Source organism: Protopterus annectens, chromosome 7.part1, assembly GCF_019279795.1.
Source record: "Protopterus annectens isolate FY-2018-M chromosome 7.part1, PAN1.0, whole genome shotgun sequence".
NCBI lineage: Eukaryota > Metazoa > Chordata > Ceratodontiformes > Protopteridae > Protopterus > Protopterus annectens.
Window position 1 is genome coordinate 220,895,148 of NC_056740.1, and position 22,400 is coordinate 220,917,547.

At 42.2% G+C, this 22,400-nt stretch overlaps 1 protein-coding gene across 2 annotated transcripts in view; it reads right to left on the bottom strand.

Annotated features, from left to right (window-relative positions):
• The window catches only part of LOC122807704 (uncharacterized protein HI_0077-like), a 731,990-nt gene that overhangs the window by 322,519 nt on the left and 387,071 nt on the right, over positions 1-22,400 (bottom strand). For both annotated transcript variants that reach the window (XM_044078675.1, XM_044078674.1), the window contains exon 6: positions 6,221-6,370. In XM_044078675.1, the coding sequence (XP_043934610.1) occupies positions 6,221-6,370 (150 nt within the window). The remainder of the gene's footprint in view (positions 1-6,220; positions 6,371-22,400) is intronic.

Consider the following 22,400-nt stretch of genomic DNA (forward strand, 5'->3'; position numbering starts at 1 on the left):
TATATATATATATATATATATATAAAATCTCTCTCTCTTTATATATATATATATATATATATATATATATATATATATATATATATAGATAGGGTTCCTATCAGATAACCGAAGACTCATTTTATCGAATGCATCTTGGTTGAACTTGAAATGTCGAAAAGGCAAAATTCCGTAGCGGCATATAAGCAAATTCTTTCCCTGGGAAAGAAGTTGCTTGGCCGCTTCGTCACTTTGTCATTTTCGGCACTGTGGTGCGATCTCGGAGTTGGTATATTTAAGTAGGGGGGGTGTGGGGGGCACAGCCCCCCATTTTATGTAATGTTTTAATGTCTGTTTTTTTTTGGGGGGGAACAGCGATTTTTCTTCCCTGGGAAAAAAAAAATCACTGTTCTGGTTGTTCGATGTCTTGTGAATTCAAACTTTAAAGTTCGATATAGCAACATTCGATCATTTGATCGTTCGTTGTTATAATATAGACCCTACACACACACACACACACACACACACACACACACACACACATATATATATATTATATATATAAATACATTTTTCTTTCATTAGATTTATATTACTGTAATGAGCCACTCTCACAAAGAGTACTACAGGAGGTTAGTTATTTTGTGTATTCTGAGTCAGTGGAACTTCCCACTGCAAAGCTCTAGTGTGCACAGGTCTGCTTTATCCTCATTGGGGCATAGATGTTAGTCAGCTCACTCCAAATTCACATCAGCATGTATTAACTTGTCACTCCGTGTATGTCAAATGTTCATTGAAACAAACTTTTACTGAACACAGTACAACAAAATCACAATCACGTTCTGTTTCAGAAAGACAGCAAGACAGAAAAGGTTAGAAGACAAAGGAAAGAAATACGAAAGAAATGGATGGGTTTGGGGAAAAATGGAAGGGGAGACATCATCCATGCCACTACTGCAATCTTACCACTTTGGCTAGAAAGCATATGGCTTTGTCCTTCACATTTTTTCTTTTTTGATTTTGATCTCCCTGTCTTGGAAAAGGAAAGAAATAATAGAGCTGCAGGGCTCAAGGACCTGACAGCAGTTACTAGATGAATCAATGAATTACACAACTAGCACCTGCTGTTGTCTATACATCTAATGATGTAACACTCTCCATAAACCACTTTTTTTTCACTGTGTCTTAGCACTAGCTTCAAACTCAGAGAAAATTAGTACTGACATGCACAATTTTCTCTGACATTGGGATAGTTCCTACCACTGAAGGTATGCAAAGAAAGTGCAAACTACATGTCTGCAGATTTTGAAAAGATAAAGAGACAAGGTGACCAGGCATAAAAGCGTGCACTGACAAGGAAAATGAAGCAAGCAAAATATATAAAATTAAATTTATCCAAGATGATTACGTGCTTTTGTCCTGATACATTTAGGACTTCAAGTAACACAAATCAATCCTTTTATATGCTAAAAGCACAATAATTAACCAATCCAATACATCAAATGATTAATCCTTAAAAGACCAGTGATGATTAAAACTGAAGAGCTAAAGTACATAGTTTAAATAGCATACAACAAAAGATCACCCTCGTATATCTTGTTAAAAATGTTAAAAATTAGTTGTAAAATGAATTGTTAAAAATATGTACAAACTAGAAGCTGTGTATCACTTCTGTGTCACTGTTAGACAGAGGCACAGTATACTAACCTCGAAAAAGGGCATAGCAAAATTCATTTAAAATGGGTGGTGAAAGCCAAACACACTCTGGCTAGGCTTATAAATGCCCTAGGGCAGATAGCCTAGTATGAACCTATGAACTTATGTAAGCATGGTAAAAATAAAAAAAAAACTCTCTAAAATAAGCAAGTCAGCATATTCTGTAATTTAGCAGCTCTATGTTTCAATACTGGTTGCAAAGAGATACAATCATTTAGACCAGGAAACATAAAAGCATTAAGCCTAAACTACCACAATAGCTCTTTAAATTCCAAAGCATTGTCCCAGTCTCCTCCCCTAGCATCAATTTCTACTCTTGCCAGAATACCAAATAAAAATTCTTTGTGGGAGGTTTTTGACAGGGAATGTTTGTAAAGAGCATTGTTTACATTTTTAGTTCTAATACTATAATAATGTTCATACATATCCGCTTCTTAATTGTTTTTTCAGTTTTTCCTTCATAGAAGCCAGTATAATTTTTTACAAACTGCTGAATAAATTAAACATTTTGTTTCACAATGACCTCTAAAGCAGCTGAATTTCCTAAAGTGACCCTGTCCTTTTCTAAAGTATATCAGCACTGTTGATAGCACCCACACTTTTTAGTGCCTCTCTAGAGGGCAGATACAGATGAGATCAATATGAACTTCAGTATGGCGACGGTGGTAGAATTTAACCATGCTGCATTTAAAGTCAAGGGTATTATCTGTAAGAACTGGATAATGTTGAGATACATCCCTGATTTAATAGGTATTTTGGGTGCTGATTCCAGATTTTTTACTAAAACTGACTAGAATTTGAAGAATTTATATGAAGGAACAAATATGAAGAGAGAGAATGAGAGACTAGGCACTAAAAATGTGGGCAATATCGATATATTTTAGAAGAGGATAGGGTCACTTTAGGAAATTCAGCTGCTATAGAGGTAATTTTGAAGAGAGGTAATTGTGAAACAAAAGGGTTAATTTATTTAGCAGTTTGTAAAAAATGTGTTGGCCTCTACGTAGGAAAAAACAGAAAGAACACTCAAGAAGTGGATATATGAATATTACTATAGTATTAGAACTAAAAATGTCAACAATGGTCTTTAGAAGCATTCCCTGTCAAAAGTCTCCTATGATGAATTTTTATTTGGTATCCTGGTAAGAGTAGAAATTGATCATAGGAAAGGAGACTGGGAGAATGTTATGAAATATAAAGAGCTATTATGGCAGTTTAGGCTTAAGGCTTTTATGTTTCTTGGTCTAAATAATTATATCTCTCTGCAACTAGTACTGAAACATACAGGTAAATTATAGAATATGTTGACTTGCTTATGTGACGCCTCACCTCTGGCCGGTAATCAAGAAGCCTCAGTCCTCACCACTGGCACCTGTAGGTAACGTTCACCGGGAGGAAAACAGGTACACACACAGTATCTCCAGATGCAGCTCTCTGCATCAAGCACAATTTTCCTTAGGAGCACACAGGGAACACACACAGGGGGATGGTTCCTCTCTCGTTCTCCAGATCCCCAATAAGACTCCCCACTGGCAAAGCTATAGAGTTGAGTGCTTAGCCAGGGTTCCAAGCCAAGTCCTCCAACACTCTCTCTGTCCAACCAGTGCTTCGTGTTCCTGCCCAAGTAGCTAACACACACACACACTCTGAGATTTGATTTACACACACACACACACACATGCACACCTGGGAAAGGCTGGCACAGGTTTGCTAGCTATGCCCCCTTCTGCTCAGACTATAAGGTAGTTATCACTGCCACCAGAACCCCCTGCCAGCTACTTTAAGAACCTTAACAAAGGGTGTCCAATTTTACTGTGCAATATTAAAACTAATACAAATGATAGTTTGACCATGAGCAAGGCTATTAAGAGAACTATGCAAGGACTCTCAAAACTTAAATATCTCTACAAAGATCAACCACAATGAAAGGTTTAAATATATTTAATAATAAATAATAAAAGAACAAGACAGTACTAAATATCTATTCACAGTGACATCACAGTTGAAAATCACAGGAAATATTTAAAATAACAGTCAGGTAAAGAAACATATTTAAACTAAACTTCACTATATTCCTGACTGAATCTATGAGAATTATACTGTTCCCTAATAACTTACTTAAGCAAGGCTATTTGAAATATGTGAGCAGTCCCTCTAGTCAGACCCCAAACAGAATACTCTCTCTCACTAACAGACTTCTCAAAATAATAGCTAAAATATTACTTATGGGATAGCTTGCTTCTGGTCATCCGCCTTCTACTTCCCATGCAAACCCCAATTGCTGAAACATGGCAGGATTTAGCATCTACCTGTAAAAGGACACACACAAGGGCTTTTCCTCAGATTTGTGGCAGGTGCTGGAAGACATAAAACAATTTCATACCGCCAGGCTTCCAGAGTAGTACAATGCAGAACGCTTCCTAGTACATACTTTGTGTTTTTGGCTGCATTGAAACCTGTGAGATAGCATCTTTATGGCCTAGCCCATACATTTATTTAATTTCAGATATATTTTAAAGTTTGCTGGGCTGAGGTTAACCTCCTGTCTTCCAGTTTCCTCTGTTAGAACATGTACATTTAAACAGTCACAATTGTGCATGTACATTCCTATTCTCTCCAGTAGGGCACACTGTTGATACATTTTAAACACAAGCACTTTACACATACATTTTCAACATAAACATCTGTACAAATCAGTTTGATATACACATGACATACAGGTCTAATACATTTGTAACATGCATCTTGTATAAATCAGTTTTACATTCACATATGGCATACAATTATTTACAGAATTCCAGCTAGCTCTGCTGGCAGTATCCTCACAGCGTATTTCAAAGATTCTTTTTTTGTTTGTTTTTACCATGCTTGTACAGCTTCTAGCTTGTACATACTTTTAACAATTCATTTTACAACTTATTTTTACACTTTAACAAGATATATGAGTGATCTTTTGTTGTATACTACGTAAACTATGTGTTTTAGCTATTCAATTTTAATTAGCACTGGCCCTTTAAGGATTAATCATGTACTGGATTGGTTAATCACTGTAGTTTTAGCATACAAAAGGATTGATTTGTGTTATTTCTTCATTCTGATGAAGTCCTAAATGTAACAAGACAAAAGCGCTTAATCATCTTGAATAAATTTAATTTTATATATATGGCTTGGTTCAGTTTCCTTGTCAGTGCATGTTTTTATGCCCAGTTACCTTGTTTCTTTATTTCAAGTTGGCTTTTGGTGATTTTTGGCTCAATTGCAATTTACTGATTTTTGGAAAGCTATATATTACTGAGGTATGAACATATTCAGTGATGTTTCTAACTTATAAAAATAATAACGGTATTACATGGATTCTATTCTCAGGAATTTCTTCTCTAAACCAACATGGACTATTGGTCCAGGTCTGGAATAACCAGTTATGTTATGTTCTGATGTGGTCAACAGTGTAACTGTACCCATGACTCAAAGGCAAATGAAGGACATCTACTAATTTAAAGGCAAACGTGGATATTAAAGTCATGCTGCAGTTCCCTGTGACTACAATTAAACCAAGTCTCACTCCTCTGAAAAAAGTAGCAGAATTCTTAACTAAACAACAGAGGAATTAAAATAATGGAACTCCTTAGTCTTCCAAACCCAAATAACATACTTTTTAATTATATGAAAATCAGAGTAATTAAAATAATGAAATTGCATAGCCTTCCACATCAGTCAGTAGCAGTTTAAAAGCCATGACCAAAACTAACACACAGGAAATCACACACTTTTTAAATGAGTCACATTTGCGTGTTTTATTTCTACAATACTTTTTTGTGTAAATTTTGTTTACTAGAATATTTTCTACCTGACAGTTTTAGGTACAATACAAAAAATATGTTACTTACAGATTCAGGCACAATTATCCCCCCCCCCCCAAGAGTGACAGCATATCAGCAAAATAAACTATTTTTGAGCTACAACAGAATACTGTATACAAATAACATGACTTCCTTGAAAGAGCTATGAAGTTATAAAATTCAAAGTGCTAAAAGATGCACAGCAAAGTACTCCAGTGTCCTAGTCGATGTTCTATAAGATACACAAAGTATAACCACAAAAAGATTATTCTGTCAAAAAGGAAACAAGTGACAGATGCAAGAATTAACAGCACTACACTTTTCTCAAAGTAACATTAATTTACAGGACAGTACTCCCTAAGGCAGATAACGCCATAGGCCCATACAGAGAAAAAGGTCACATTTTTATTTTTTTCTACACTTGAAAGAATGATTTATGAACAGGTGACGCACATCAATATCCACGAACAGCAGGGACTTGCATACTCGTTTACTGTTAACACCACCTGAGTCACTTCAAAGCAAAATTAATCTACGATTCCTGCTCACACCGCAGTCTTATACAAGAAGTAAAAATCATTATACTAATTGCAAAGGTATACTGCTGGCCTGACCAGTGCTTAAGTAACTAGATGTTTTAACAATGCATAATACAAGAAAATGAAACAGCAAAGGAAAAAACTCACCAATGTACCACCTTTACCTCGTTTGATTTTTCCAGGATCCCGTACAGTTAAGTCTGCCTTCCTGTTAGGCTGAGAAGGGGGTTCTGCCTCACCAATATCTGTAATGGCTCCTGATTCCCACCATGTCTTCACTTGCTCTGTAAGTCTTACCTACAAAGTTAAAAAAAGAAAAAAAATAGAATCAAAGTCAAAGTTCAGCCTAATTGGTGCTGTCCTGCTACCCTGAAACATGCAACATTCAAGTCTTGCTTTGTTATGCTGCCTGCATCTGCAAACAATCTCCCAAGTTGTATATGGTGTGGATGGATGCCTAAATGTGCAAATGCTGCAAGTTTGATTCCAAAGTGCTCCACTCTATGATTCGTCTGTCTTCTGTTACACTGAGTACTAATGTTTTGGGTGTTTGCTTCTTCCTGACTTCTCTGGGCCTCCATTCCTTCTCTAGTCAACACTTGTTACCCTAGGCTGTTCTGCCTGCAACCCATTTCCTATCTTTGAGCAAGCCCCCCCCCCCACACACACACACACACACTCCAGCCATGAAAAATAACCTTCCAGCATAGACGTTGAGGCAACCGGGTAAGAAAGGGTCACACCACATTGCCTGTTGTCATATATTTTCTATTTGCCTCCTACTCGCTCCTCTCTCACTGGTAGCCAGTAAACAGTGCTCCATGCCTGCTATAGATGGCAATCTGTACACATGCTCACACATTATGCCTTTCACTGCAGATGTGCTTGCCTGTTCCCAGTTTATGAACTCATTGTTTAGCCAATCACAAGGTGCTCCTCAAACTGCAGGGTAAAGCCGCCAGCTTTTCAGTAAGATGGATGAGCCTACAAAGACAAGTCAGTCCCATCCATCACTGCATCAGATACTCCAGCAACTTTGTGCACTTATTCAAATCCAGATGATGGACCTCAGTCAGGGCTTCATCTCCCTGCACCATGGAGTTAATTCATTCAAAGTACTACTACATTTTGTTCATAATGGCAAAATGAGTCACCAACAGACTACTACAGGTTAAAGATGTTACAGACTGGCAGACACGGAATATGTAAGTAACAACCACACAAAGGTGCAGGTAATAAAATTATCCAAAAAAAGTAGCTGTATTTGTTTTGACACAACTTCCTTTCCATTTAACACGGAACTTCGCCCATAAAGAAACAATGTATGGAGCAGGACTAGCTGCAGATAAGAATACAGAAAGACTAAATTATTTTTATCATTCATAAAAATATGAAGTTTAGAATAAATTCCTTCAGCAAAGAGAAAACTTAACAGCAATAGTCTCAGGCAACCTTCCAGAAAATTCTGTGAATAAGGAAGAGAAATACCTTTCCTGTCAAATACTTCAGGTCTAAGCAATATATGCTTTTAAAGGTATGCAGTCAAGAGTTTTATCAAATTACTGTTTGTGTCTGTCTAATAGGTAGGTTGGCTACAATCCACAATGACGGACACTCTTACTTCAGTGAATGTTTAACAGTATTAATACTGCTTTGTATGTGTAAGCCCTTCTGTGTTTCACTTTTTTTTTTTTTTTTTTTTTTTACAGCAACAGGTCCATGACTAGAAAAGGGCCATAGAGGTCCATTTCACTTACCTGTAAAATAAACCTTTATGAGTGGATTTTGTCTACTCAACATATGCAATGCCATTTATGGGAGGATGGACAGAGAGAAAATTGCACCGAAGTACAGATATATCTAAGGTTGGGACCTCATTTGAGAGTAGCAGATGTGATGCTCAGGGGTAACAGACTAACATTTACAGCTCTGCCATCAATATTTAAGAGCAACAGAACCAGCTGCACGGAGTCTGACTCTCACCACTGGTACCAGTTACTATAGAAAAGGCACTTCGCCTTAACGCTATATGTGCAATACTGTCTTGGGTAAAAGCAAAGCCTGTAACACATAAACAAGCTTTACAAGGTAAAGCCACAGATTAGCATTTTAATCACTGGCCCAGTTCTTAGTCCACCTCAGAATGAGCCCAGTGCCACCTTATCAAATTGAAGCACATCTCAAATAATTTTTACACACTTACACAAACACACAATATTTTTCAAAATGGAATAATGATAAAGTACAATTGTGTAAGAACTTACCATAACAGCAGATGCTCTACTGATCACTGTTGCAATACGCCTTACACGAGGGATATCATACCAAGAGTAGTTGTACATCCGGCCAACATACAAAAGCCTACGCCCATCCAAGCATTGTCTGTCTGACATAATGACCTAAGCCAGAATATGCAAAATACATAAGGGACGTACATATGCTGAAACCTCAGAACTTAGTTGCTCTAGGAGAGTAAAGGAACAACAGTCAAGGGAAAAGAATCCAGAAATACATCTTCATGCAAAAAAAGAGAAAATAAATAGTACCCTTCAGCCAGAAGAAAAAAAAAGAAAACGGGGAAGGAGGAAGGGGAGGAATACTATAACAGTGATCAGACATCTCCTGGCATGGTAAATTCTTACATAACTGTACAATGTCCTTCCAAGATCACTGCTGCAGTATTCTTTACATGAGGGAGAATACTAAAGCTATTAAAGAAACTGGGCAGAGGATGAAGACAATAGAGAATCACCCAACATACACTGGAGAATGGACCTGGCAAATCCTGCTCTGGCCCTTAACAATACATCCAACTTATAATGCTTAGTAAAAATGTGAACTGAAGATGAAGTGGCTGCTTCAAAAATAGACTTGGACTCTAAATCCTTGAAAAAAGCCCCAGAGGAGGCAAACTGCCCTAGTAGTGTGGACCCTAACAGAAGAACAGAGTTGTTTCCCATGATAAGATTAACAAAAAAGTAATAGCCTTAGTTATCCAGGAAAAAGTTTGCATGGAAACTAACAAACCTAGTTTCTGGTTATGAAAACAAGAATTGTGCAAGAACTTACCATAACTTTAGATGTCCTTCACTTCCATGATGCAGTATTCGTAACTGTAGGAAGGTTGCTGCCTGCAGCACCGGACATCCGGCAGTATACCAAAGTCTTAGGAGCGGAGGTAAGTGCTGCATTGCTTGTCAGAACCATGAACCGATTCTGGCTATAAAAGTGATGACTACACATACCCCCTTCAGAAATGACTGCCACATAAAGTAGTACCCCTGGGGAGCAAGGATGCATGTGCCTGTTACAGTGTCCTGTTCGGATGGAGAGAAAGTAGGGAAAGTCACTCCAGATGGACAAAACAGAAGAAGAAGGGGTTGGATGGGGGGACTGAATACTGCAACATGGAAGAGAAGGACATCTAAGGTTATGGTAAGTTCTTACACAAATATTCTGTGTCCTTCTATTCTCATGTTGCAGTATTCATAACTGTAGGGAGAGTACCCAAGCTTTAGGTATAATCCTGGGAGGAAGGCAGAGGGGTCTGGTCTATAGGATCCTGAAAAATTGACCTAACAAACCCAGTTCTGGCTCTGGAGACAAAGTCTAACTTGTAGTGCTTGGTAAAGGTATGGACTAAGGACCAAGTGGCTGCTTCCAATATGGAAGTGTAGTCCACCCCCCTGAAAAAGGCTGCTGAAGAGGCAACTGCCCTAGTAGGATGTGCTCTCACATTGGTAGTTAAAACCTTTCCATGAAAGGAATAACAGGCAGAGATAGCTTTAGAAATCCATGAAGGTATAGTCTGTTTAGAGACTACATTCCCCAAGGTCATTGGGTGAAAGGAGACAAACAGCTGGTCAGACTTTCTAATGGATTTGGTCTTGTCCAGATAATACCTAAGCTGCCTATGAACATCCAAGGAATGTAGTGTACTTTCAGATGGATTTTGAGGTTGAGGGAAAAAATAGGGAGGTTAACGGCTTGATTTAAGGACAGTTCCTTAACCACTTTAGGCAAGAATGAGGGGTTAGTCCTGAGGGAGACCCTGTCCTTATGGAAGATGAGGTAAGGGGTGTTAGCCATCAAGGCCTGGATATCAGAGTCCCTCCCAGTGGATGTGAGGGCTACCAGCAGTACTGTTTTCCAAGTACATAGTTTCAGATATGTTGAGTGAGCTGGTTCAGAAGGAGGTAGTGTGAGTATTTCAAGGACAAAATTAAGGTCCCAAGAAGGCAGTATCGGTTTTCTAGGTGAAATAATATGGAGCACCCCTCTTAAGAATAGTTTTACCTCTAATCTGGATGCCAAAGGAGGAACCAAGGGGAGACAGGCAGAAATGGCTGACAAGTGTACCTTAACAGAAGAGTAGGTCAGCCCTGAATGTAGAAGCTCACACAAGTAAGAAAGGACCATAGGTACAGGAATAAGAAGGGGGTCCTGTTTTTTTCTTTTGACACCACCTGGAGAATCTTTTCCATTTTTCCACATAATTTCTCCTGGTACTAGGTTTCCTGGCTCCTGCAGGACATTAAGTATATCCTCTGAATATAGGTGCCCGAAGGGGATCAGAACACTATCACCCGTTGTGTGAGTCTGAGGTTGAGCACCTGAGGGTGTATGAGTGACCCCGTCTTGTGTGAGTAGGTCAAATCGGTTGGGTAACCTGTGGTAATTGCCCTTGGCTAGTAGATGAAGGGGAAACTAATGCTGTCTTGGCCAAAAGGGAGTCACCAGCAGGATTTTTGGTTTGTCCCTCTGAATTTTTAGGACCTTATGAATCAGTGTGAAGCAGGGAAAGGCATAAAGATACATCCCCGCCCAAGAAAAAGAGAAGGCTTCCACCCCCCACGCCTGTGGATGTGGATCCCTTGTGCAAAACAGAGGCATCTGCCTGTTCTGGGAGGATGCAAACAGATCTGCATAAGGAATACCCCACCTGTAAATGAGATCCAAAAACACCTCCCTGTGAAGCATCCATTCGTGAGAGGGTGCAGATGTTCTGCTGAGAGTGTCCACCATCGCATTCTCTGCTGAAGGAATATACACTGCTTGCAGGTGAATGTGCAATTCTGCTGCTAGGAAACAAATCTGAATTGCCAGGCTGCAGAGTGGGTAGGACCTTGTCCCCTCCTGCTCGTTGATATATCACAGGACAGTCATATTCTCCGCGACAATGTTTAAGGTGCCTGGTTGGAGAATTGGATGGAAGGTTTGTAAGGCTAAGAGAAGGGCCCTCATCTCTTTGATATTGATGTGGTCCCTTTGTCTGAGAGAGGACCACTCTCCCTGAACTTTGTTTTGCTTGTTGTGGGTTTGCAGGACTGCTCCCCAACCCAGGTCTGAAGCATCTGTGTAGATTTGCTGTGAGGGTGTGGGGAGGGTCTGTAAACATATACCCTGGTTGAGGCATATGGTTGCAATCCACCACTGCACCTCCTTTTTCAGGCATGGGAGGAGAGGTAGAAGAGCATCCAGGGCGTGTGAATGCTGCGTCCACCGACTTCTCAACACCTACTGAAATTTCCTCATATGCAGCCTTGCTAGGGGGAGCATGGGTATCAAGGATGCTATGTAGCCTAGGACCATCAGGAATTCCCTGGCTGATAATGTTTGGAGACAGAGGAGTGTTTGGAGGTAATGTGTGATGGTTTACACCTTCTAGCAAGTAATGAAAACTGCCATCTGGTCTGAGTAAACCAGTTCTTGGGTGGGTGTCAGGTGAGATTTTCCTGGTTCACAGTGAACCCTAGGTTTGCCAGGGTACTGGACACCATGCCTAAGTGGTGACGGAAGGTATGGCAATCCTGGTGAAGTATCAAGAAGTCATATAGGTATGGATATATTTGAATGCCCTGCACGCTGCAGTAGGCGATAACTGGAGCTAGGCACTTTGTAAATACTCTGGGGGCTGCAGAAAGCCCAAATGGCAATGCAGAAAATTAAAAATACAAGGAACCCATGGAAAAGCATAGGGACTTCCTGTAACTGGGGTGAATAGGAATATGAAGGTAAGCATCCTTCAGGTCCAGGGACACCATGAAGACTTGGTGAGGGACGACAGGTAGGAGGTAATGCAAGGTGAGCATTTTGAAGGTAGGCACCTTGAGGAATACATTGAGTACAGACAAATCCAGGATTGGCCTCCAAGGGACATCCTTTCTTAGAACCAAAAACATCCTGGAGTAAACTCCTTTGTTTGTCTGTTCTGGAAGTACTCTTTCTATGGTGCCCTGAGCATGAAGTTGATCCAGAATTGGGGGGAAGAGGTGAAACTGACTTGTAGGTGGTTGGGGTATCCCTTGAAAGGGAGGAAGTGTCCACCCAATAATAAACTATGCTTTCTGGATGATGGAAAGGACCCAAGCTTAAGAGATAATTTTCCGCCAGGACGGTAGGAAAAAGGTGAGGTGGAGGGATAAGGGAGGGGAGTTGGGTAATGGGTTTGAGTCACAGTGGAGGAGCTCTGTCTTGGTCAGGCTGCCTCCGAAAGGGAGTTGGAGCAGAGGCAGAAGTTTGTTTAGGAGCGGAGTGTCTCCTAGGTTGCCTCCATCCCTTAGCCTGTGTGGCATTGGAATGAGATGACTGTCACCTAACAAAAGTTGTCCTTTGAGGGTAGTTCCTACGATACCAAGGAAAAGGACAGACTAACAAATGCTTTAGATTTTGTAGCTCCTTCCTCTTTTCCTGTAGGGATTTAAGGAGCTCTGCAGAGGCTACACGTAAAAGTGTTTTATTATCAAGAGGTGAATCTAACAATTTGGTTTGGACATCCATAGGAAGGGGCTGTAACCTTACCCAAGAATATCTTCTCAGGACAGAACCTGAGGCAGCAGATTTGGAGGATGCCTCTACTGGATCATAACTGCACTTTACGGAGTGCCTGGTCACCTGAGAGGCGATAGAGAGCAGGGCAGAGAGTTGTGACTTAGCAGGGGAGTCTGGCACATCTGGGAACAGTGCAGAAGCTACTGGAGGGTATCTCAAACAAACCTAGCCATGAGTTTGATACTTTATTGCTCTAATGGCTAGAGTTGCAGAAGTACATACCTTCTTCCCTAATCTGTCCATAAATTTGCTGTTCCTGTCAGTGGGAAACAGAGAGGTAGAGGGCAGTTGTCTAGATGATTTATCTGCCAACAATGCAATGACAGCAGGGTCTGCAGGGGGATTTTTGAATAGGAACTGTGTATCCTGGGGGCTGGGAGTCAGGGGTCTGCGATGCAGCCAGAAAGGTATCATGAAAGGCTGGAAGTAGGGGAGGGACTGGAGATGGAGAGGGCTGGTCCATCTGCAATAATTCAAAGCATCTCTTTTTTGTTTTGGAGACATCTGAGGCCTGCCATTTAAAATGTTCTCTCATCAGAGAAATGGTATACCCAAAGGAGAATTTATCTCCTGGAGATTCAGGACTAATAGAGTCCTCCTCCTCAGGGGTAATGAAGTCCTTGGGGGATTCTATCTGGGAGCAATAGGTAAGTGATTCATGGGAGGAAGAGAGTTCCTCTTCTGAATCCTCTAAGGCCTGCACAGATGTAGGGGGTTGTATAGGTACTTGACACTGGAGGGCCTGGAAGGCCCTGAAAAGATTTTTGAGAAAAAAACTTCCCATCTAGGAGCTGGTTCAGCTTCTCTATATTCCCTATTTTTTAAATTTTTGTTTCCTCTTCAGGGGAGTAGAAGGATGTATTTACTTAGAGGCCGACCCTTGGGAGGATGCAATAGCTAGAGCCATGGTTTCCCTTCACTGTCAGGGGCTGATGGCTGAACAACCTCAGCGGACGTACTCCATTTCCACTCAACTGGCTTCCACCGTGGTTCCCGGTTCTAGCTGTGAAACGGGCGTACAATGCGACCCTGGGCTAACATCTGCCTCAAGAGTCTCACTGGACTCCTGAGGTGCAGCATGGGCATCAGGCCTAACTTTCTTGGCCTTTTTCTGAAGTGGCTCGTTGGAGGTACCTACTTCACCCTCCATGCCTAATGCTAGATGCCGGAGCCTCTGATTTTCTAAATAAAGCTTTAAGGCAGCAAGACGGCTGCAAAGTGTTTTTGATACAAAGGATTTGCAAATATCGCAAGACATATGGTCGTGGCCTTTACTCAAACAGAATAAGCACTTATCATGCGTGTCCTTGTGTGGAATTTGTCTTCCACAAGCACACTTCCCTTTCCTAGCTGACATGTACATTTGAAAAGTAATATGGAAACAAAAAACCCAAAGAGGTGCTTATCTGTATCTGACAGCTGAAACAATGAACAAACTGATTCCCATAGCTGGCGATCAGAGGTCCGTAGATCACTGCAGCAGAAAAGTTCTGAAGGGAGTATGTGCAAACGTCACTTTTATAGCTGATGTTGGTTTATGGCTCTAACAAGCAACGCAGCATGTACCGCTGCTCTTAAGACTTTGGTATGCTGGCTGGATGTCCAGTGCTGCAGGTAGCAACAAGCTTATAGTTATGAATACTGCAACATGAGAATAGAAGGACATCTAAAAGTTGCTCAGATTGTCATATCTTTAGTTTCATCAAAGTAAAATCTAAGCTGTCTGTGTAAATCTAAAGAATGACAAATTCTTTAAACAGTATTCTGTGGTAAGAGAAAAAAGGATGGAAGATGACAAGACTGATTTAAGGATAAGTCATTAACTACGCAACACATAATGGAAGGATTAGTTTGAAGAGAAACTCTGTCCTGGTGAAAAACCAAGAAGAGAGGATCCACCATAAGAGCCTGCAGTTCTGAAACCTTCCTAGCACAAAGCAGTGCCAAAAGCAGAACAGTTTTCCAAGTACAAAATTTAAAGGAAGAACTACCTGCAGGTTCAAGAAGTGGCGGAGTCCATTTTTCAAGCACAAAATTAAAGTCTTAAGAAGTACGAATTAACTTTCTTGGAGGCCTAATATGACTGGAGAAAGTACAGTTTTGTACCAACCATAAATGTAGATGTTCGAGTGTATACCCTGCTGCAGTCATCACACTTGGGTTATCCTGCCGTCAGGCAGTCCCGCAGTCGGCCCGAATTCCAAAGTCTTGGTCCGGCGTCGGTTGCTGTCACTTCTTCCCTGACATCAGAGCGCCAGGGGTATATCAGAGGCATCCAACGCCATTTTCTTCAGTTTTTCTTGCCCCAGATGTCAGGTGCCCCTAATAGGTAGGCAAAAAAAAAAAAATATATATATATATATATATATATATATATATATATATATATATATATATATACATATATATGTATATATACACACAGCTATATGGAAAAATAAAACAAAACCCTTAGGCACAAGCAAATACACCACAGAGGTAGAATAGAATAGAGTGGTAGAGATAAGTTCAGCTAGTTCAGAGGGGATGGAAGGAGGGTAACCTGGACTGCAGCAGGGTATACACCCGAACATCTACATTTATGGTAGGTACAAAACTGTACTATGTTCATCGTGTTACCCTGTTGCAGTCATCACACTTGGGTAGAATCCCAAAGCTAAGGATGGGAGGTGGAGTCAAACAGGGTTAGAGGAGGCTAGAAGGCCCTGCAAAACTGCAGTGGCGAAGCCAGCTCTAGTCTTAGAGTAAAGTGGTAAGTGGTAATGTTTGGTGAAGGTGTGTACTGAACTCCAAGTTGCAGCTTCCAGAATATCCTTGGTTGGTACCCCCCTGAGGAAAGCTGTAGATGTAGCTGCTGCCCTGGCAGAGTGGGGCCTTATGGTAGCAGGAACTAGTTTTCCATGGTGGGTGTAGCAAAAACGTATGCAATGACCTATCCATTTGGAAATGGTCTGTTTTGAGATAGCCTTTCCTTGTGATGCTGTAGCATACGATACAAAAAGCTGGTCAGATTTTCTGAAAATCTTAGTTTTATCCAAGTAGTAACGAGGCTGCCTGTGAATGTCCAAGGAATGCAGGAGTCTTTCTCCTTTGTTCTCTAGATTTGGAAAGAAGGTGGGTAAATGGATGGTTTGATTTAGAGCCACACTGGATACCACCTTAGGCATAAAGGAGGGGTTAGTTCATAGGGAAACTCTGTCTTGATGAAAAATGAGGAAAGGCTCTACTGCCATTAGTGCCTGAAGCTCTGAAACTCTTCTAGCTGAAGTAATTGCTAGCAGCAGGGCAGTCTTCCATGATATAAACTTTAAGTTAGCTGAGAAAGCTGGCTCAAAAGGAGGTAGCGTGAGTTTTTCCAGAACAAAGTTGAGGTCCCAAGTAGGTGTTGGTGCTCTCCTGGGAGGCCTAATGTTTTTGGCCCCTCGGAGAAACTGCCTTAGGAGTGGATGTGAAAATAAGGGAGGATCCATGTTGTAGTGAGCAGAATTAGCTGAGGCGTGGATTTTAATAGATGAAAAAGAAAGCCCTTTGTGTAACATCTCAGTTAGATATTGCAGAATCTGAGGTATGTCAGGCTGAAGGGTATTTTGGCCTTTAGCTTGGTTCCAGGCGCAAAATATTTTCCATTTGTCTGAGTAGGCTTTCCTAGTGCTGGGCCTCCTGGCCTCCAGAATAACATCCATAACAGCTTGTGAGAGAGGAGTTGGCTGATCGTTTAGGTGATTTGCCATGCAGCCAAGTTTAAGGTTTTGAGCTGGCTGTGTAGAATCTGATTGTCTTCCTGTGAGAGCAGGTGGGTAATTTGTGGTAGAATCCATGGTGGGCCCTGGGCCATATTCCTTACTAGTGGGTACCAGTGCTGGCGTGGCCAGTCTGGGGCAATGAGTATCATTCGGGGTCTCTCCATCCTGACTTTCAGTAGCACCTTTGTGAGAAGGGGTAATGGAGGAAAGGCATATACTGTTAGCATTTTCCAACTGAATGAGAGTGCGCCTACTTTCCAAGCTTGATGGTGAAAAGTCCTTGTGCAAAATTTTGTTAGCTGATAGTTTTGAGGGCTGGCAAACAGATCTATGTCTGGGAGTCCTCATATTTGAGCTATCATTGCGAATACTTGTGGATCCAGTTTCCACTCGTGGGGATCCATGATGTTTCTACTTAGGTCGTCTGCCAATGTGTTCTTCTTTCCTGGCAGGAATTGAGTTTGTAATTGAACTTGGTAAGCCAGTGCTGTGTTCCACAAGGTCATTGCTTGCCTGCATAGAGGGTAGGAGTGTGTACCCCCCCTTATCTGTTTATGTACCACATTACTGTGGTGTTGTCTGTCCTTATGATAAGCTGTCTTGGATGTAAGAGGTCCTTGAAGGCTGTCAGAGCATTTTGTACAGCTAGCATTTCTTTTTGATTGATGTGCAGATTCCTTTGATCTGCTGTCCATATGCCTTGAATGCACCGTCCTGCCAGGCATAGTCCGATGCATCTGTTGTCATAGTTTGCCTGGTTGGGGGTAGGGTGAAAGGCTGACCCTTGTTGAGGTGACATGCCTGTGACCACCACAGAGATTCCTGTTGAAGGCAGGGAATGAGAGTTATCATTGTTTCCAAGCTGTGGCTGTGTTGAGTCCATACGCTTTTTAGGTACCATTGTAATTTCCTCATATGCAGTTTTGCAAATGGTATTAGTAGTATGCAAGATGCCATGAAGCCCAAGGCCTGCAGAATTTTTCTTGCAGGGAGTTGGGTCTTTGTTACCATTGTTCTGAAGTATTGAGTTAATTGTAGTTGTTTGTCTGGCGTCAGATAAGCCATCTGGGCCGTTGTATTCAAGCTGGCACCCAGGAATGTCATATTTTGTGAGGGCACTAGTTTTGATTTCTTTTCGTTTACTGTGTACCCTAGGCAACTTAGAAGATGTTTTACAAAAGCCAGGTGTTGTAAGAGAATGTCCTTGCTTTCTGCTTGGATGAGACAGTCGTCCAGGTATGGGTATATTTGAATTCCTCTTTGTCTGCAGTATGCAATTACTGGTGCCAAGCATTTTGTGAAGACCCTGGGTGCAGTAGATAAGCCAAAGGGCAGTGCATAGAATTGGTAATGGGTTGAACCTGCAATGAAACGGAGGCATCTTCTGCAATTTTGTCTGATAGGGACATGCAGGTATGCCTCCTTGAGGTCCAACGTTACTAGCCAAGCTTTCTTGCCCAACATGGGAAGAAGCTGCTGTAGTGTTAGCATCTTGAATTTGGGTACTTGCAAGAAGGTCTTTAAAATTGAAAGGTCCAGAATGGGTCTCCAAGCATTGTCCTTTCTGGGGACTAGAAAGAGCCTTGTGTAAAATCCTTGGCCTTGCTCCTGTGTAGGTACCAGTTGAATGGTTCTCATGTCCATGAGAGCTGTAATTTGGTTTTGTGCCTCTACCCATTGATTTTGTGGCAGGTTTGGCATTCCTTTTATCGTTGGCAAGGTGTGGAAATGGAATTTGTATCCGTGTGAGATAATGTCTAGGACCCATTTGTCCTTTGTGACGATGTGCCAGTTGTCTGCAAAAAGTGCTAATTTTCCTCCTAAGGGAGCTGCCAAGAGAGTTTTGCTTGGCAGTTTGAGGTTTAAGTCGTTGTGTTTGCCTTCTAGTAGTTTGGGACCTGTCTTCTCCTCCCTTCTGTGTTGCAGTGCCCCATTGGCGAGGTTTGTAAGGGATTTGTGCTTGTCCTCTGCCCCTTGGGTGCTTGTATTTACCCCTCTGTGGTCTGTCAGAAGCTGGAAAGGACCAAATTTTTGTTGGCCAATTTCTGCTGAAGCGTGGGGTCTGTACCTGTAAGAAATCTTTGACCGTCTGCATAGATTTTGCCTTATCCTCCATTTTCTTTAAAACCTCCTCTGCTTTAACCCCAAATAAGACATCCTGCTGAAGGGTGCATCCAGTAACTTTGCTTTAACATGATCAGGCAGAGATTGTTCCTTTAACCAAGGATGCCTACGTATAACAGACCCAGTAACTCTAAAGTTAAAGTAAAGCTGCTCTAGAGGAAGCTTCCAAAGCATCAAAACCACATTGTAAAGTATGTTTGCCCACCTGTTCAGCTGCATGTAACAGATCTTGCATTTCCTTGAATTCAGACTGTTGAGGGTGCGTGCCCATCTTTTGTTTTATTTGAGACATTAGGAATTGCTGGTATTTAAGCATGTGAATTTGACAATTTAGTGCTCTCATAGCTAGAGTAGTTGAGGTGTAAACCTTCTTCCCCCACCTATCTAGCGCTCTGGAGTCCCTTTCTGAGGGTACAGGATTTTTAGCCATAGAAGCCTTAGCCCCTTTGGGACACTGGAAGATTGTCTCTGGATCAGCAACAGGGCTTTTGTAAAGGAATTTGTGTGAGTCAGGCACTCTATAGTATCTATCTGGTTTGGCTGGAGCAGGAGGCAGAGAATCTGGATTTAGACTAGATTCTAAGAAAGCATCATCCACAATGTCCAAAACTGGGGGGGGAGGGTAGCAAGTGGTCTGTGCTGGGGGAGTAAAAGAAACTCTCGGAGCCTTTTCTTTGAGTCGTAGTAGTCCTGACCTTCCCAGTGGAAATGTTCCCTCATGGTATGTAAGGTTTCCCCAAAGGAATAATCTTCAGGGGGAGAAGCTGAGGGAATGGAGTCTTCAGCATCAGAATCTTCATAAGGGGGAAAGGAGTAATCCTGTTCCTCAGAGGAGCCTGAGGAAACAGACACTTGATCAGAGAAGGCATAATCCTCCTCTTGTCTAGGCCTTTTGTCGGGGGGGGGGGTTGGGAACCCCTGGTCAAAGAAATCAAATCTTCAGCCATTTTAGGCATCTGTTTCTTAGGCATAGGGCCTTGACCTGGAGACTGAAGTGTAGGCTTTTTTGGTTTCAGAGGAGTCTTAAGCTTAGCGTAAGATTTTACGGTGAGAGTAGTCGGTCTGAAGACACCTTCAGAAACTGAAGGTGTTTCTACAGCACCGGCTTCCCCTGTTGCAATGTCGTCGGTAGGGCTTAAAGAAAATGGCTGTCGGCCTAGAACTCTCTGCTGGGGGATCCGAAGCAGTCTGGGGATCCAATTCAGTGGTAGCCAGGGGCTGCGTAGCTGCCTCACTGAAAACCGAAGAACCAGCGACCGACCCAGCCAAGGCCTCGGAGTCTGGTTTGGATCTAGGCTGCCTGTCTTTATCCTTGCGTTTTTTATGCCGGTAGTTAGTCAGTTGCTCCGACGGCATGGTGTAATTAAATTTTCTACCAAGTAGTGTTGTGCGAAATCAAAGCATCACTTTATAGCTCGCTTATTGAACCTAGCACAAAACCGACAACCAGTGACGTCGTGGTCTGGGCCTAGGCAAGGTATACAAAAAGAATGAAAGTCCTTATGAGGTATTTGCTTCCCACAAGAAATGCAATTATTAATTTTTTCTGACATCGGACTGAGGAAAGAAAAGGTTCCCCAATGGGGTACTTAGCTTTGAAGACTTCGGACTGAAACTCGATTTGAAAATCTCAGGTGTCGGCTGACCGGCACTTGCGTACTGCTTCTGCTTCGGGCACCGCGCAGCAAGAAAGACTGAAGAAAATGGCGTTGGATGCCTCTGATATACCCCTGACGCACTGACGTCAGGGAAGAAGCGACAGCAACCGACGCCGGACCAAGACTTTGGAATTCGGGCCGACTGCAGGACCGCCTGACGGCAGGATAACCCAAGTGTGATGACTGCAGCAGGGTAACACGATGAACATCTGTAAGAAACTGTTTGACCTCAATCTAGAAGAATGAAATACTCATATCAAAAATACTTGGTCTACGGATCTAAACCCCTTCTGCATCATCAAAAGAATGGCTTGGAGGGGCAGGTATACCTCATAGTGGATGGGGGAGTAAAAGAAACTCTCGGAGCCTTTTCTTTGAGTCCACAAAGTTCATCTCTATCCACATTCAAGTGCAACTTGGATTTACGAAGGGGAAACAGAAGATATACTCCAGGACTGTTCCTGTATTACTAATGGACAAAGGCGGTTCCTAAATGCTTTATCCCATGCATGGGTCCCCTCAATTATTTATGATATGATCCCAATTATTCTCGTTATGGGTGTTGTTCGCCCGTTGTTGTCGACGATTACCAAAGACATCACGTCAAGGAGGTTGACTGAGTACAGTATGTCAGTCTGTGGCTGATCAGTCTGATGCGGGCTTGGAAAGCTCTGCCGCACATTGGACACAAATGGTCATTTGAGTTGGTTGGCAGTGAGTTGGCTGTGGATTTACGCAGCTCACGCTTCCTCTGTGCCTCTGCGGTCCTGCTCTGCTTGTAGGAGGTAGCACCTTTGCTGATGCAGCTTTGCCAGGCAGGGCGGTCTTGTGCTAGGGTTTCCCAGGAGTCTGGTTTAATGCCAAAACTCTTCAGAGAGACTTTCAATGTGTCCTGGAAGCGCTTTTTCTGCCCACCTTGTGTGCGTTTGCCTCCTGTAAATTCACCAGAAAACAGTCTCTTGGGGAGGCGTGTGTCTGGCATACGTACAAGGTGGCATGCCCACCCGACTTGGGCTCTCCTCATCAGGGTGTAGATACTTGGCAGTCCAGCTTGAGAGAGGACAACTGTGTCTGGAACTTTGTCCTGCCAGGTAATTTTCAGCAGCCTTCTTAAACAGTCCATATGGAAGTGATTCAGCTTTTTGACATGATGCTCATACACAGTCCATGTCTCACAGACATACAATAGAGTGGGCAGTATGACTGCTTTGTACAATTTCAGCTTTGTGGACAGTTTGATGCCTCTCCTTGCCCACACTGACTTCCGCAACCGTCCAAATGCGGAACTTGCCTTGGCGATGTTTGTGTCTACCTCATCGTCAATGTTCACAAATCTGGAGAGTGTGCTGCCGAGGTATATAAACTTGTCAACAGCCTTCAAGATCTCACCTTCAGTGATGATAGTTGGGTCTGCATATGTCTTCTGTGGTACAGGCTGATGCAAAACCTCAGTCTTCTTGGTATTAATTGTGAGGCCGAAGTTTCTGCAGGCAGTGGAAAAGCAGTTCATGGTGGGAGGATGGCATAATGGTTAAGGTGTTTACCTTACAGACACAAGGTGCAGGGTTTGATTTTCACATGGGGTAATTGGCTAGGCTTGAAATGGCCCAGAAGGGCAGTTAACCTAGTTCTAATCTATGAACCTATACTCTGCTGCATCTGGACCTCTGTGGCACCATCGAGTGCACAGTCATCTTCAGACAGGAAATCCTGCACAAAGTCCTCTTCAACCTTGGTCTTGGCCTGTAGCCTCTGCAGGTTGAACAGTCTTGCCTGTATCTGATCTTGATTCTGGTTTCTTCATCATTGCAGAAGCCATCTGCCTGCATGGCTGAGAATATCATGCTGAACAGCATGGGTGCCAATACACAGCCTTGCTTGACTCCGTTGGTGACGGGAAAAGTATCAGAGGAGTCTCCATCATCCAGTACTCAAGCAAGCATACCATCATGGAACTGGCGCACCATACTG